At 40.3% G+C, this 17,078-nt stretch overlaps 1 protein-coding gene across 3 annotated transcripts in view; it reads right to left on the bottom strand.

Annotated features, from left to right (window-relative positions):
- The window catches only part of SH3GL2 (SH3 domain containing GRB2 like 2, endophilin A1), a 201,339-nt gene that overhangs the window by 171,791 nt on the left and 12,470 nt on the right, over positions 1–17,078 (bottom strand). The window contains exon 2 of one of the 3 annotated variants that reach the window (XM_081804130.1): positions 13,291–13,395. The exons of the other annotated variants lie outside the window; for them this stretch is intronic. Coding sequence (XP_081660256.1) covers positions 13,291–13,395 — 105 coding nt within the window. The remainder of the gene's footprint in view (positions 1–13,290; positions 13,396–17,078) is intronic. 3 annotated transcript variants of the gene reach the window in all.

Below are 17,078 nucleotides of genomic sequence, written 5' to 3'. Positions count from 1 at the left end.
CTGAAAAAATATATATATATTTAGCTAGTTTTGGCTATCTGTGGAATTTGGGAGACAGGGAGGAATCACACAGGTCAACATTCCCCAAACTGGTTTTTCCCTCAAACCGTCTTGACAGATGTTAATAAGCACCTTGAAATATGTGATGCTCAAATAAGTCTGAAAAATTATCTTTGATGGTTTTCTGTTGCCATTGTTAAAACCACATAAGTACTTTAAACCTTTAATATGCTAATTCTTTTATGAAACTCCAAAAGAAAATAGGAAATACCACATTTCCCAAGCTTATTTGGCTTTTAAATCCTGTTTTCCTTTCTGCTCCAGTAACATCTGCCTTCCTAACGAGGGTTCCAAGGAGCACCAGTTGTGAAACAATGACAGAGGTCTAACATCCAGGGATAATCTTAAAACCATCTTTCAGCTATTGGTTTCTACTTCTTTCTGAACAAATCTACCTATGTGCACAATTTTATAAGCTGAAGCATTGTTCAAAAAAGCAAAATGAAAACATCTTAAACATCTGCCAATGGCACAGTGGTTAAGTAAATTATGGCATAATAATACAATAGATTATTACCCAACCATGAAACAAAGAGGGAATTCTTAATGTATTGATACAGAATAATCTACAAAGTACATGAAGTGAAAATAAACAGACAGAGTATTATATTTTGCATGCCAGCATTTGTGTAAGAAAGGAAGGAAGGGAGGGGAAGAAAACGTATACACATTTGCCAACATACGCATGGACTCTCTTTGGATGGAAACACGGGATGACAGAACACTGGTTGCCTCTTCTAAAGGCCAGCCAGGCAGAGTAGAATAGATACAACAGTATCTAACCTTTTACACTATGCTGTTTTATATACTCACAAAATTAAAATAAAAAATAAGTACATAAACTATTTTTACCAGTCTCTTTAGAACAAAAATTAAAGATGTGATAATCTACTAAAACAGCAGGCTCTATTAATAAAGAGGCAATACAAGTAACTTACTGTATCAATGATATGATGCCAAAAGTGACAACTTGTTTTTTAAATAATGAGAAAAAATTTTTCAATTAACAGTAATATTTTATTCCCCCCTCATGCTGTCATATATATTCATAATCCACCTATTCACTTTGCTCTCCATTTGTAGCCTCCTCCAACTCCCAGACCCTCAGGCTCTTCCCTCCTTCCTCCACCACTTCCCAAAAATAAAAATAAAAACACACCTCCACCAAAAAAAAAAAAAAAAAACAGCTTCTTTTATTAGTTTAGTGTATACAGAAGTCATTTTGGCAGATTTCTCCTTGTTGATTCCAATTTTTAAAAAGTATCACTACAACCAATTAGCTACAGCTGAAGTTGTAACCATGCATGTTTCCCTTCCAACGAAGAAAAGGCAGCTAAAAAATGGGTCACTGATTCATTGTGGATATCACAGAAAGCCATTAAGTCTCTGTGCCAGTGTTGTATTTCTTCTTTTAAAAAACCTTAAAGCTTCCTAGTTTATATTTTTCCTAGGAACCTAAGAGCTTCATCCACTGTGTGATACAGGTATATACACAACAGCTTAGTAAATGAATTTTCCTCAAAACATTAAGACTGATGTGAGATAAACAGAATGATGGGTAGGTAGCTCTCCACTGCCGCATTAATTAGGAGACCTGGAGAAGGCAAAATGCAGACCGCCTCATAATCCTGATTCTCACTGGGGTCCTGCCACTGAGCATAAGTTTTAACTTTCTTATTCACAGGACTACAACCTACCAAGCACTAAAGAAAGCAAAATTGTGGAAAACTATTTTTTAAACTACTAAATTGTCAACTGATTAAAATGATTACACTGCTATTTGAGGTCTACAAGATTAGCATTAGTATTTTTCTATAGAAAAGAAATATAGAATTTTTTTAATAAGGATCTCTTCATAATGGGGTAGTGGCTTTTTTTCATTTAACTTTTGTTCTAAGTTGTTTACAATGAGCATGTATTCCTAGGGGGAATAAAAAATAAGGTGTTATAAGGGGAAATGCTACAGATGGAAAGAGTACACAGGGTTTTTTTTAAAGGCCCAATTTATTCATAGAAAATATAGCTGGTAAATTATATGGTTTGAGAACTGCTAAAAGGTATCAGAAAACACTTTCTGCAAAACAGACTTTGGGCAGGTCCTAGCCTCCGTCTACTGGAGGATGCTCATCAGGATGTCAAACTTTGATTCTCCAAATTGAGCAAGAAACACTCAGCAGTGTTACTACCAGTCACATAGCACCTGTGGGCAGGCATCATACAGCCAGAGTAGTTAGAAAGGGCCACAGTAACAGAGGACCCTCGCAGCAGAGAGAGGAGGGCGTTCTCAGGTGAATCTGATGGGGCGCTCTCCCTAATCAAGGGGCGTCATGGGCAGCTTGGCACCTCTGGAGGTCTCTGGAGGTCCAGGAAGATTGCCCCTGTACCCTGAAATGCTACCGTATAGTGATCCAGGTGCAGAAAAATTTGAACTTCTTAAGGGATCTCATATTTTCGTCCTAGATCTGATTGTTTTTTCATCAGCCTCTCACCATCATGACAAATGCACCCTTTAAAGAACAGGAGCAGAGAAGAGCAAAGACAAACCTCACCTGGGAGAAAAAGACACCAGCTTTGGGGGTAGCAGCCTCTATCGCCCACTGCCCAGGTACAGAACTTAAGCAAACTCAGTTAACTTCTCTGGGCCTCAGTTTCCCCATTCATAAAGCAGTGGTGGTGATAATAATAACAATAGAATAATAGCAATACATAGCCCACAGGGTTGTTCTATTACACAAGAACGTGCATAGAGTTTATACAACACTCCCTGACACATAGATTCTCACTGAATGCTGGTTTCCTGCCCTTTTTCCCCAGAGTTTGACCTACTACAAAAAATAGTTACCCTGTCCCAATTCCAGGGCCACTAAAGATACTGTCACAGATCTTTAGTGGGCCAGCTCATTCTGCTACCTGAAATCCAGCCAAGTCAATTTCCTTGACATAGGTTTCAATCCAATCTTTCCCATTTCCTCCAACAGAGGGATCTGGCTAATGCAGTCATGTTAATTTCCAAGTCAAAAGGGGGCAAAGGTTTTTATCATTTTTCTCTTCTTGGAAACCATGCACTCTCAGCATTATACACACAAATGTACATACACACCACTGCAACCTTGTCAGGACACTGAAGAAGAACTGAATGTTTGTGATTTGCTGAGAATGATCAGCATTTTACAGCACCCAGAAAAAGAGCAGTCGGGTTAAAGAAAGAACCTTATATCCCAAAGAAATCTGTTAAGAAAGCATGTCCCCAAAAGTTGAAAAGATAGATGAGTGGCATTTTGCCCAGAGCCTTCTCAAACAGAGCCAAATAATTGAGTCTACCCACCAAAGTAGGAGAGGGAGACAAGAGTATAAAAGCAGCACAAAACCCTTTAGAAAGTGACCACACAAGATCTCCAGTATTGTTGTCAGTCATCTGGTTTACCAGGCAGCCAGCCAAATAAGGCACTGGTTATTTAGTGGCATTAACATGAGCTTTGGTCAGGGAGGGGAGAAGAAGGAAAGGGAAAGCTTTTCACGTTGCTAAAACCAATATAAGCATTTCCAAACGCTGGATCAACAACCAACAGAGCAGTGAAATGCTAAAATAACTTCTATATAGGTATAAAAACATTTTCCTGCCATTCTTTTCCTGGTCACCACACACTGAATGCATTATGAAATGATCACTGGAAAGCCCAAGAGCCAAGCAAAGATTTTCCCCAAATTGGTAAGGTATTATGTATGACAGATTCCTTAAAAGGTCTTTAGATATTTAAAGGAAAACAAATTGGTCCTTTATTTGACACATAAAATTTTCAGAGCTTAGCACAGACAACTAAGGAAAAAAGTGCTGTCTTCCTCTGGGACGCTGAAAATTACCAAACATTCAGAACGGAAGGGAACAGACTGCTTGGGGGAGGGACAATCGTGTGGTTTCTTGCCAAGAATATAGCCATTGTTGCTATTTATCTGAACACAATATTTTGTCATTTTAATTTTCACCAACATCAGCTGGATATTTTGCAAAGACGAGCATAGTTTTCAACAGAGCATGGATGGCATACCACTACTTTTATGGAAATAGTGGTTGAAAATTAAGGAATTAAAACTTCACTTGGAAGGAAAATGGAAAACACTAATATTTTATTTCTTCAATTTTGAAAGCATGTAACAATGCTCCTAGTATTTCACTGTCACACAGTTCTCAGATCCTAGAGCTTGTGACATAAGAGAAGCAATGGTCACACTAAGAAAATCACTCTTGTCAATTCTTACTCTACAATGACAAAACTGTCTCAAGCGCATCAAGGATAAGAGAAAAGGCAGCATGTCCTTACTCCTGCTCAGAATAAACTTAAGGCGGGTAAAATGACAGCAACAGAAACAAGTACAGATACATGCCACAACATGGATGGAGCTTGAAAACATTATGCTGAGAGAATTCAGACCCAAAGGACCATGTATGACATGACTTCTTTCATGTATGAAATGTACAGAATAGGCAAATCCAATCCATAAAGGCTGAAGTGCATGAGTGATTGTCGGGGGCCTTCAGGAAGAGGGGTAGGCTTTGGGAGGAAAGGTCAGTGTGTGCTAGTGGGTATGGGGTTTCTTTTTGGGGTGATGAAAATGTTCTGAAATTGACTGTTCATGGTGGCACAAGTCTGTGAATATACTAAAAACCATTCCACTGTACACTTTAAATGAGTGAATTATATGGTCTGTGAACTGTATTTTGAAATCTGTTATTTTTACAAAAATACAATGAGATGAACACACGCTCACATTTACAAACATAAACAAAATGAAATGCATCCTCACAGACATACCCACGCACACATACCCCGACCTTATTTTCAACTGTAGGATCTCCTATCCTCTGTGTTCTAGAGCTGGTGCTTCCCAAACCTGATGTACACAAAAATCACCTGAAGGCCTTATTAAAGTGCAAATTAGGACTCCTTACGTCTGGGGTGGAGCCTGAGATTCTGCGTTTATGGCAAGCTCCCAGGTTTGGCAAGGCTAAGGGGGTTTCGTGTCCTTCCCACACTACAGATGTTGTACCACATATGTAGACTCCAAACATATCCTAAAGCACTGGCAAAAGCCACTGCCACAAGTCCAGCCACAAGAGTATCCCAGGAAGGGCTTTTCCTCCCTGTCCCACCAGGCACAGTACTGCAGAGAGAGAGGACAAGGCCTGGGGGCGGGCAATTCCTGTTGCCTCCTTCTGTGGGCACTGAAGATCGAAGTTAAGGCAAGGCCCCTTCTCATTCTGTTCTGACAGGGTTTAGGGAAGGCATGGCCAGTTCCCAGGGAAGGAAAACCTCAGTGACCAAGGTTAACTGGACATGTTCTGAGAGGCAGTAAAAGCTTGAGTCCATGTCTTAGGCATCCACCAGCTTCCTATGAGAATGTCAGAATGAGATCATGAGCTTAGTAACAGGGAGTTCTGGTTCGTAGTCACGGAGTCCCAGATATGATGTCCCAAACTCACTTCACACACATCTCACGTATACAACTACGATGACATGAACCTTCACGGTCTCTGATTATGCTGTAGCCGGAAGGAACTGGAGCCAGTAAAGTGCTAAATGAGCTTTCCTTTCTATTAAATTGTAGTGACCCAAGGATAAGAGAAATCTTATTCTGCTGTAGAATATATTTTAGTTTTCATGAACAATTCCAACCAAAAGCAAAACTGAGAAAAAGAAACCAAAATATACTGTATGTATCATGAACCCATACTTATGCCATAAAAATTAACCTCAGAGGTTACTTTCATAATAATGAAAATGTTCAAGAAATACCAAATTTATGATCTATTTCTCTAAAAACAGCTTCAGAAACAAGTTTAGAAGATTTTAAAAAGCTACTCACCGACCTATTTCTTACAAGACAGTCAAAACCAGATGGAGTTACTCTACTTGTGCATTTCCTTACAGCAAAATAATTGCTAAACTTTATGAAATAAGACTGATAAAGTATATCTTCTATTTGCAAGGTTATATTTATTATATAAGGTCTATACTGTGAACACCAAAAATTAATTTAAAAGTTATTTTCATTTTTCATGAAATGAAATTTGTCATAATGAGTGAGCACAGTCTTAGAGAAATGGGAAAAATAGTTAACTGCCAATTTAAGAAAATATAACCTTTACTGAAAAGAAATGAAAGCCTTATTTAATACTCTGGTATTATTAACATCCTCTTTCTATTCACACAGTAATTTTTTAACTGTATTAACTTTAGTGTAAGGAGCCCAGAACCTTAAAGAAAGAGTTAACTAATTACAATGTAATCATTTGAAAAAGTGTTCCTATAACATAAGAGAAGGCCTCCTTTTGAGAAGGCACCACCCTATTTTTATCACAATTCTACCTGTAAGTCAGCAAGCTATTTTATAGAAGACAACTTAAAACAAAACAAAACTTTAGAAAATTTACTCTAGAATGGCTTTGCTTTAAAACTGTGTGAAATTTATACTCCTCTCCCTGACCAACCACCTGCCCTACCCGCCGCCTGCCGCCCAAATCCAAACATTATTCAACCATCACAATGCTTACACCTGGTTTCCTAAAGCATGTGTTTGAACAGTTCAAAGATTTCCCCAAAGTTCTCGGTTCCCATTTCAGGGTGCTTTCACCCTTGTTAAAATCACCATAGTCGTTCCAAATACATTAATCACTTAAACTAATCCCACAGTCAAACAAATGCTTTTTGTGTCTCCCAGTGTAAATCAAACTCCTTGAGAAGAGTAAGAGGCCTTTAACTCCCATCTTTTAATGCTCTAATGCCCTAGCAGATGGCTGTCGGCCAGAACATACTGTAAACAGAATCAAAGCCCTGTGCTCACACACAGCACTGATCTTCAGAAGCTCATTTGTTATCACCTCTATAAATCAAGAAATCAATTAAAAGGATGAAAAGAAAGGAAACTATCAAATCATATCAAATCCACACCTGTAGAGTTAAAATTGCAGACAGGTGGGGTGCCTGGGTGGCTCAATCGGTTAAGCATCCGACTCTTGATTTTGGCTCAGGTCATGATCTCAGGGTTGTGAGATGGAGCCGTGCGTCAGGCTCCACGCTGGGCGTGGAAGCTGCTTAAGATTCTCTCTCTCCCACTCCCTCTGCTCCCCCACACTAAAAAAACTGCACACAGGTGATAGCATAACAGAATCACCGGCTTCAGAAAAATCCGATTTAGTGGTACCAAGGGTTCCACCCTAACTTACAAATAAATACTTGTGCAGTACACCTGCATCAGAAAATACCTTTGTTAGTAGCCTGGCATGTTCAGAAACAGCAAAATGACTCAGGGAAAAGTACTGGTGCAGCACATCTTGCAAAAGTTGTTGCTATGGTTTCCAAGAGTCTCCCACCCACCACGGACAGCCCAAGCAGGGATGTGCTAGGAAGCATGTGCCCTTCTCAGGCAGCAGCCTTACAGGGCTCAGCCGGAGTTCTGTAATAGGACCTGTAACTTTCTTTTAGAAAACAAACTGTTTTTTCCACATGCTCAATAATTCTCCCCAAAATGCTTTCAAGTACATGTCCAGAGTTGGCCATTAGAGACTTACGAACTTGAAAGAGCCCAAAGACCTATCTTCATGACCCACAGATGTTTTTCAAACCTTAACTGCCCTACTCAAGATCAGCCACGCTGGGCTCACCTTCCTAGGGCTACTGCTGCAGAGTCTGCCCCATTGGGAAGATTTCCAGCTTACCCCTGTCCCCCTGCAGGCTTCACTCCTCTGTCTGCCTGGCTTCTGTAGGCATTTGATTTGCTACCTTCATACCTGTCAGACATTTATAGGTAAAGACCATGACCCAAAAGGAGCGCTCAATGGATTTGCTTAAACACAAGGCTGAACATTTTTGCTCCTTCTCTTTGGTCTCAACCCTCCCTCACAAAATCCCAGAAAAATTTCATCTAAACTACTTGATGCTCAGGCTGGACAGCCTGGGTTCGCATCCTAATTCTCCCTCGTATAAACTGTGATCTTGAGGAAGCTATTCCCTCTCTGCACTTCCACTGGTGTGTCTATAAATGGGGATGCCACTCCAAACATCACTGGACTAAGGAGATGACTGTTCAGGAAGTGCTCAGTAATGCTGAGCACTTAATAGATGGAAGCCCACTCGGGGTAAGGACGGTGCCTTCATCAGCTCTGCATCCCCCAGAGCCCCAAATGGGTGACGCAGAAGCAGCAGAAGCTGGGATATGTTTACCATGTGGATAAGGACAGTGGAAGAACAGAGCATCTTTATGTGTCAGTGGGTCTCTTAGATCTCCATCCACCAAAAGAGCTGCTTTACTAAAACTTTGTTATTTTTTACATTATTGTGAATTAAGAGCAAGGCAGCCACCTCCATAGGAATTTTAGGCGTCTTACATTACTAGCACTAAAAAGGTTTAAATTGTATTTCCGCTTGTATGTTACTGAACACAATTCATGTTTTTCCCAACCTAATTTCAACCTCAAATCCAGATGACAGCTCCTTTGCTTGGAACCTGGAATAATTTTATCTGCTTTTCTTGAAATGTCTATGTCAGGAGAAATAGTAAAGAATCACAAAAGCATGTAGAACTCTCAAACTTCAGGGCTCTGTTCCTGACAATGCTTTCCTCAGGAATGTCAAAGCAGCTTAAAATATCACTGTGCTTCATCCGTCAACAGACTGTCACTTCACTTGAGAAAGTATGACTCAAAATGAAAATACTTGTTACTTCCAACCTATCTGGGTGGGGGAGAGGCAAACCTGTTTATAAAAGTGTCCTTTACCAGATTTCTACAATAAGGTCTGACCATGAAGAGGGTTGCTTCCAAATTCCAAATTCAAAAAATATGTATTTCTAAATAACTAACTTCCTCAGTTGTTTACATACAAGTGCAAGTCAGCCCGGCAAACACAAGGATTCCGTTTTAAATTCAACAGGTAGGCTACAGGGAAAGAAAAATCCTTAATTTCTTCAGGGTAAAAAAACATTTCATATCATCAATATATCCAGCATTGAGCACAAGTATTTGGGGCAGAAGAGTATTCAATACAGCATTAAATGAACGATGTTCAACCCATGACTTTGCGTGATCAGTTTGCGATGGGACCAAGTGGCACAAACTTATTTTTCAGGTAACCTCAACAGAGGCAATTCTGCTGTGGGTTGATGCAAACAGAATCACAACAGGCAAACTCTCAGAGCCTTCTGGAAGTTTTAGCCATTCCAATTCTGAAGAAACAAGTCGAAGAGCCAACTGCACGTTCTATAATCTGATGTAAATATACAGACTATGAATAGAGAGCCTATGCAAAAAATACTTTGGAAAAGGCCATAATAGGATTTATTTGACCTAACAGTTCAGCTAAATGTGTCTTGTTTTAAAGAGCACAGTAAAATAGCCCTTTGCCTGGACACACAGCTTCTCTTCCTCTGTAGCAGTCCCTACAAGAGGGTGGGGATGAAAGGGCGTCGGTTGGTGAGCACACGCCTCCAGGAGCACTGTTTTTGTGGAGGTGTTTCCACCTCTCAGAGGAATTCACAGGAAGTCATCGACTGCAGATGCTCCATCTCTGGACTGCCATTTCAGTGCCAGAAAAGAGGTGCCTAGATAAGAAGCGAAGCTATCCAAGACACACCTTGAATTTCACAGTTTTATTTATGTGTGGTGGTTGTGGTTATCAGCATCATGGAACACAGAACATCTAACACTAAACCCCTCTTTTACCTACCTCATGGAGAAAAATGAAAACATCAAAGAGAAAATGTTAGGTGACAGACTCTGGGAGAATATTGAGCTTTCGCTTCACCAAAGACATCAATTAAATCTGATAATCAACTTTCTAAACTGATTTTAGCTTTTTGTCTCCTAGTTCAGACCTCTCAGGATGGCTAACGAGAAGAAACCCAACTGGTACAGCGATGGGCCATTAAGACAAGAAGACGAGCCCAGTTCACATCAATCGAAAGGGAGAGCGGATGCTATTTAAGCAAAGGATGGGCTGTGGTGCTCAGCTCAGGCTGCGTGTTGGTATCACCTGGGAAGCTTCTCCTTCAACTGGTCTGGAGAGGTGTGGGGTATTTTTTTTTTTAAGTTCCCCCAAGAGAAACTAACTCAGCAGTGAGGGTTGAGAACCACTGGATCAGACTACTTGAAAAAAGAATAAGCCATTAGTGAAAGTGATCATGGAGTCAAGTGTGGAAAGTTTAGAGCAGATAAAATTATTTGATGACTTTGATGAAACCCCCAAGTCCACTTAGTGCGTGGGCCTGATATGGGGGAGTGTGCGCAGACCCAGACCGAAGCCGTGTCCTCTGCCCATTCTGGCACCAGTTTTCAAGTCATTCTGGATTCACCCAGTTTGGATGTCCACAATACTGAGAGGTTCTTTAGGGATGTCACACACTGTGACAAACATCATGCCATGCATTTTTTGATATGCCATCATATAGATTTCACTTACATGTGAACACTTACACATACACCGAACATAAGCACACACACATTTAAGTGATACATGTTATGACCACAGCACTGGCTCTAGTCCTCCTCGCCCAGGAGCTGCCCGGCCTAAGAAAATCATCTCTGCCGGTTCTTTTCCAGTTCTCGGGCCGCAGAGCGCTGAACTGCCCCAGGGCAAGGTCGTTTAATTCCCTTTCCATCTCCAGCCACTTACTCCCTGCTAGGCACACGGGTGCTCAGTACTCGTTTGTTAAAGGAATTTTCCTTGAGCACAAATGACCTCCCTGGTAATCTCAAATCTGGATGAAGTCTTCCCCCATAAGCTGGTAAAGCTGAGCAAGTAAAAAAAAGAGCTAACAAGACATGAGTCAGTAGTGAGGGACGCTTTTCATCCAGGGTCAGAAATACAAGTACTTGCACAGTAACACTCTTACCTCCGTCCATGCTTCAAACTCAGCCAAACTCCACCTGCAGGCTGACAACCTCTGGCGACAACTGACCCAAAGGAGTCAGTGACCTTTCCTCAAGAAGGCTTGGAAAGCAGACCCCAGAGAACACACCCGCACCCTCAGCCAGAAGTCAGAGCTTGGCACAGCCGCTCTCAGCATGCCCTTGAAGACCATGACTTGGTAGAGGCCAGGCCTCCGGCCTGCAGTGACCTGTCCTAAGCACCAAGACTGACAAGATTACTAGCACTGACGAAGCGAGTGGTCAGTCCCTCCCTTCACAATCACCGCAGCAAGATGAGCATTTCATCCACCCTGTTTCACACTGGTTAACACGGACAGCAGTTTGGCTAAGGAGAGAGAGCCAACAGGTGATTACCACTGAGCCTCACTCCCAAGGCCTCTGTCCCCAGTCCTCCTTGCAGCAGAAGCCGGTAACAGCAACAACAAAACAACAACACAATACAGTAACAAAACAATAGTGATAATAAATGGCTAACACTCATCTGTTACTTATTTTTGCACAAGAACACTAAGCTAAGTGCCTAATATGGGTCAACTCAATTAATTCGCATAAAAACCTCATGGAATACTGGTACAGTTCCCATTTTATAGATTCAGAAACAGGATTGGAGAATTTAACCGTCTGTGAATTTGGATACAAGAGCAGAACCCAGGCAGTATGACTCTACATCCCACTTCTTACTATTCTTTATCCTGCCTCCACCGAAGACTGGATGAGCCAGAAGGTGGGTGGATTACACCCACCAATGAAGTGGGCAAATCACCTCACTTGAGACCTGGCTTCTCACCTGTCAAATGCAAGTGCCAGAGCAGATGATGTGTAGGGTCCCTTGACCAATAGTTTTGCTCACTCTATCATGCCCAGCACCAATTATAGGACCAGGAGAAACACACCCCACTGTGGCCAAAGTCCCCCTTCCCAAAAAAATCAGAGTGATTTATTCTGGGTTGTTGTTTTTAATTGTGACAAAATATAGGTAACGTTAAATTTACCACACCAACCATTTTAAGAGTAGGGTTCATTGGCATTAAGTACATTCACACTGTTGTACAATCATCACCACCATCTGTCTCCAGAAATTTTTTCATCTTCTCCAATTGAAACTCTGTACCCACTGAACAATAACTTCCCACTCCCCTTCCCCCAGCCCGGCAACTACCATTCTACTTTTGGCCTCAATGAATCTGGCCAGTCTAGGTACCTCATATGAGTGGGACCATACAGTAATTGTCTTTGTAACTGGCTATTTCACTTAGCATAATGTCGTTAAAGTTTATCGTGTAGCATATGACAGGAACCTTCCTATTAAGACCAAATAATAGGGCGCCTGGGTGGCTCAGTTGGTTAAGCGACTGCCTTTGGCTCAGGTCATGATCCTGGAGTCCCTGGATCGAGTCCCGCATCGGGCTCCCTGCTCGGCAGGGAGTCTGCTTCTCCCTCTGACCCTCCTCCCTCTCATGCTCTCTCTCTCTCTCATTCTCTCTCTCGCAAATAAATAAAATCTTAAAAAAAAAAAAAAAAAGACCAAATAATATTCCACTGTATGGACAGACCACATATCTGTTCATCCCTTCATCTGTTAATGGATACGTAACACTTTGCCTATTGTGACTATAATGTTGACATGGGTATCCAGGTAACTGGGTTTTTAAGGCGGTAAAATGGATTCAATTTATGTTAAAAAATACTTAACATATCAGGAGATTTCTCATAAGCAAATCACCTTCCTGAATTGAACCCAGCTCTCTAAGCACAGGCCCCGACACTGGGTACCATGTCATGGAAATCAGACACACACAGCACTGCTCCCTCACGAGGCCCAGGCTCCCATCGCAAGCATGGCTCTCTGCCTACGACTGAAGAATAAAATAAACACATGCTGCCTAAAGAAAATAATCTCCCAAAAGGTACCATAATGAGAAAGATCTGAATACACTTTGCAGGGGATTTAAGGTGGAGCGTTCTTGACAGCACATTAGTTTTTAGAAAAACTGTAGGATTTCTTAATCACACTGCAGTTAGTTCAAATAAACAAATAAAAAGACAAATGATTCAGCAATAGAAGTCATTTGTTATTCTTACAAGAAACTGTTTCATTCTGGTTCACGTGTTTCCTACCTGCCCTCATTCCATTTTCAAAAAAAAAAAGGAAGAACAAAGAGGAGAATACGACAATCAATCGTGTTCTTACCATCACTTCTAATTCTTTCACAAATCAGTAACATTTGTTTTTTACACTGCTAGTTCCAAATGGGACCAGGTCACTCCCTACACGAGGGGTCAAGTCTCACCTAAAAGGCAAGATCTACCTTTTCAACAGTCACCAGACCTGCCAATCTCCTGGAGGCAAGGCTGAAAGAGAGAAAGCAGCTCCGGTGCCTCGTGCCTCGAGAGCAGAATATACTACAAAACACCTGGAAAGAGAAAAGCTAAAGTCACACAAAAATGTTTTGGCAAAAATGTACCAAATCAGAGAGAGTTTTCTATGCTTCATCATAATTTAGCCAGTAAAATTAACTGACTTCAACCGTGACCTACCAAAACTCCTTAAGTAAAACAAAAGAGTTGAGATAATAACAATCAAACTGACATGCCACTGGCTGGGTTTTGAGATAAATAACCTAAAGAAAAGAAATGTTCCTGCATGTGATGCAGCATCTTGGAGAAGACAGGACCACAGAGACACAGGAACATTTCTAAAGGACCTCGTGGGCTGAAGTAGTATATAGGAAGCCAAGCCTCAAGGCAGAGGAGTGGCAGGACAGACCCAGTTTGTTTAGATAGTGCACTGAGAACAAATTCAAAGGTTATTGCAAGCAACTTCACAAAAACATTGGAAGCCCAAAGCCCCATTCCAAGTCATGATCCCATGAGTTAAGATCACTTCTGTCTCTCGCAAGCCTGATCCTGAGGAAGGATGCTGCGGTGCCAAGAGCATCCTGCCTTGAGTCCAGAGGAGAATGTCAAGGATGTCTGATTGTCATTCTCCAGTCTCTTCCTCTTTTAAAAGTCCTACCATCCAATAACAAAGCTTGTCATTTTTCAACACTTTATATAAAGAAAGCCAATTTGGTTTTCAAAGGTTGGGAGTGTTGGAAGGAATAACCGGGTCTCATCAAGTTAAACCAGAAGGCTTTCTGCAGGGCACTTAAAATGGTGAGGCCCCAGCTTCCCTTGTCTGAAATGATCTACAAGACCTCCAGCACAAAAAGCTTGACCACTTCTCTTTTGTAACTACTAGAACTAGAATTAATTCTAACTATTTGACAGAATCAAATCCAATACAGACAGATAATTCCCTGCAGTGAAACTCACTCCCCCAATGGCCATATCCCAAGTTCTGAAGGGAGGACTCAAGTCGTCAAATGTACCACTCAAACTGATCTAAAAAAAATTACTCCTGGCTCTGCTTAAGCATTCAAGAGGACCTAAAAATTAACAACGTCAATTAACCACTCACTGGCTTCCTCCTTTATTTCTAGCAATTAAAAAAATTTTTAATTACTGTCATGGTTTATTTTAATATATAACTTCACCTTTTCTGAAGCTTATGTGAAGATTTGATTTCTGTAACAACTAAAAAAAAGATGCTTTGGAAGGAATAAAAGGAAATTTTTCTATCCATATAGTCATTAGACAAAATAACCACACTTCCATGAACCTAGAGAACCAAAAACACACACATACACACACACACACAGTTAAAACCAACATTTCAACCTTTAAAGAAAAATATGAACAAAGAGGGAAACATGAACCATTAATTATACTTGACCATTTCATAAAAAGCAGCAAACTGCTTCTAAGTCTAAAAATATCCTCTGAACTTAAGCCCTGCATTTAATTTTTCCACCTTTCACCCATTTTGCTAAATGTCCTTTGTAACAGATTGGTTCAGATTAAAGAATATGATACCACATGAGCTTCAACAACCAAAAGGAGACAAACCTGTGCATGACAGACACACCCATCCCCATCCCCACCTGGGCCTGTGCTATCCACTGAAGATGCCAGGTGGTGCGATAAAGCTGGAGAAACAACATGCATGCAAACAAACAAAATAAACAAAATTTATAGAAATATGCTATCTATTGCCACTCCAACAATGCGTTAAAATCTTCGTATCCTAAACCCCGACCCTTAAATTCACCTGGCATTTTTTACCTACATAGACAATTTATCCCTTTCTTCCCTCTGCCTTCTAACATTCACTCACCTACGACAATGGGTAGAGATTTTTTGTAAATCCCAAATGTGTCCCCCACACTGGGGAATATCATGAAACCTATCTTTAAAGTTCATTCTCTACAGAATCCAAAACAGTGGTACATACTCATTGAACCAGATACAGTGTTGAATATCAAATGGCTGCTTGTAGTTGTGAAATCAGCATACCCCTAGTAACTAAAAATGGATACCTTACAATAGGATAGAAATAGCACTCTATAGATATATCATTAGCAAAGTTATGTAGCTAGATTATCCCTGTCTACAGTGTGTATGGGGCTGCTACATAATTAATGCTTTATTAAACTGTTCTCTGAAGATGTGACTGAGAAAAGATCATAATCTGAACCAGCTGTACGGTTTAATATTATCTCCCAGGGAAGAGGGAGAGAGAGAAAGCGGGAGGGGGGAGAGAATAAGAGAGAGGGAGAGTCTGTGTAGGGAGGTTATTTAAAATTCTCCCTTCGACATTACACTCCTATCTTTGACGTGGATGTTTTGTTTTGCTTCTCCCTCCTTTGTCTTACTCTATCTTTTAAGGTTAAAGAACATAGGACATTTAATTAAAAACAGAAGACTTTAAGAAAACAGAGATCCTTAAAAGGCGGCGTTTCTATTAAACATTGATCCAGTTCATCTAGGAAGGCTTTGTGCTGTAGAATAAACTCCAGTATTCATGCAATTTTAATGAAAATGCTTCTGAACCCCATTTCCTTCTTCGTGTTTGACCTTCTGTTCAGTACCCTGAATATTTCAAACATCTCTAACACCATGGCTAGGAATGCCAAATGTGGGAATAGCATTTACAGGAGACAAAAATAAGTGTTACGAGAATTTAAAAACTTATAAAGGGATAAGAAAATGTCTTACTTTTTCATTTCATAAGCTAGAAAACTGTTCAGATCAGAAAAAAATTAAAAGATACACAGTCTTAGATACTTATTCTCATTTTCTAAAGACTTTTCTTATTATCAAAAGATAATATGTTTTAAAGAAACAACATCCACAAAATTTAAGGAAAAGAAAACTTTCAAAAGCCCACATCTAGAGATAACTAATAACATTGTGAACCTTGTACTAAACGTCCATCCAGCCACACGTTCAGACACAGGTCGTGCCCACAATTTTACATATAGGTTCTTGCTACATATGCCCCCAAATATATCAAAGGCAAGGTGCCCACACGAACAGGGGCAGATTACATCATTTTTAATGGCCACATAGAACTCCACTATGTGACTGTACCAATATTTCACCACCATTAACAGAGTGATGAATTCTGAATATCTGTCTTTGCACAGGTCTCCAATTTTCCTACTTGTGATAAGTTCCGAGAAGTGCCTTAATCAAAGGGAATCTATACCTTGACACACACTGCCTAAATGGCTTCCAGAAATGAAGAACCTGCAGGACGTGACAGTAATCCTTGGCACCATACCCTTGCCAAAGCTGGGTTTGGTCTATATTATTTTATAGTTGTACACTGCATATTTTAATCCCATTGGCCATTTCAATCATATTTAGAATTCTTTTGCTACTTAGAAGTTCTTCATTTTTGTGCAGCAAAAATCACCCCACTTTATTCTACAGTCTGTGCACCTTACCAATCATATTCAGAAAGTGTTTCTCTGCCTCAAGATAACCCATATTTTCCCTTTACTACTTTACATTCTTTTACCTTCATAGATTTCCAACCACCTAAAATTTGAGTATAAAGCGTGATAAAAGGATCCTGTTTATTTTCCAAATGGATAACTATCCCAACATTATTTATGAATAATCCCTTTTTTCCACTGATTTGAAATGCTGTCTTTACCATATACCAAATTACCACAACATACCTGTACTTTTTATTACTAGATTTTTTTTT

This window comes from Leptonychotes weddellii, chromosome 14 (assembly GCF_054177405.1).
Source record: "Leptonychotes weddellii isolate Sample4059 chromosome 14, ASM5417740v2, whole genome shotgun sequence".
Classification (NCBI taxonomy): Eukaryota; Metazoa; Chordata; class Mammalia; order Carnivora; family Phocidae; genus Leptonychotes; species Leptonychotes weddellii.
Note: the sequence above shows the minus strand (reverse complement) of the source record. Positions and strands in the feature narration are given on the sequence as shown.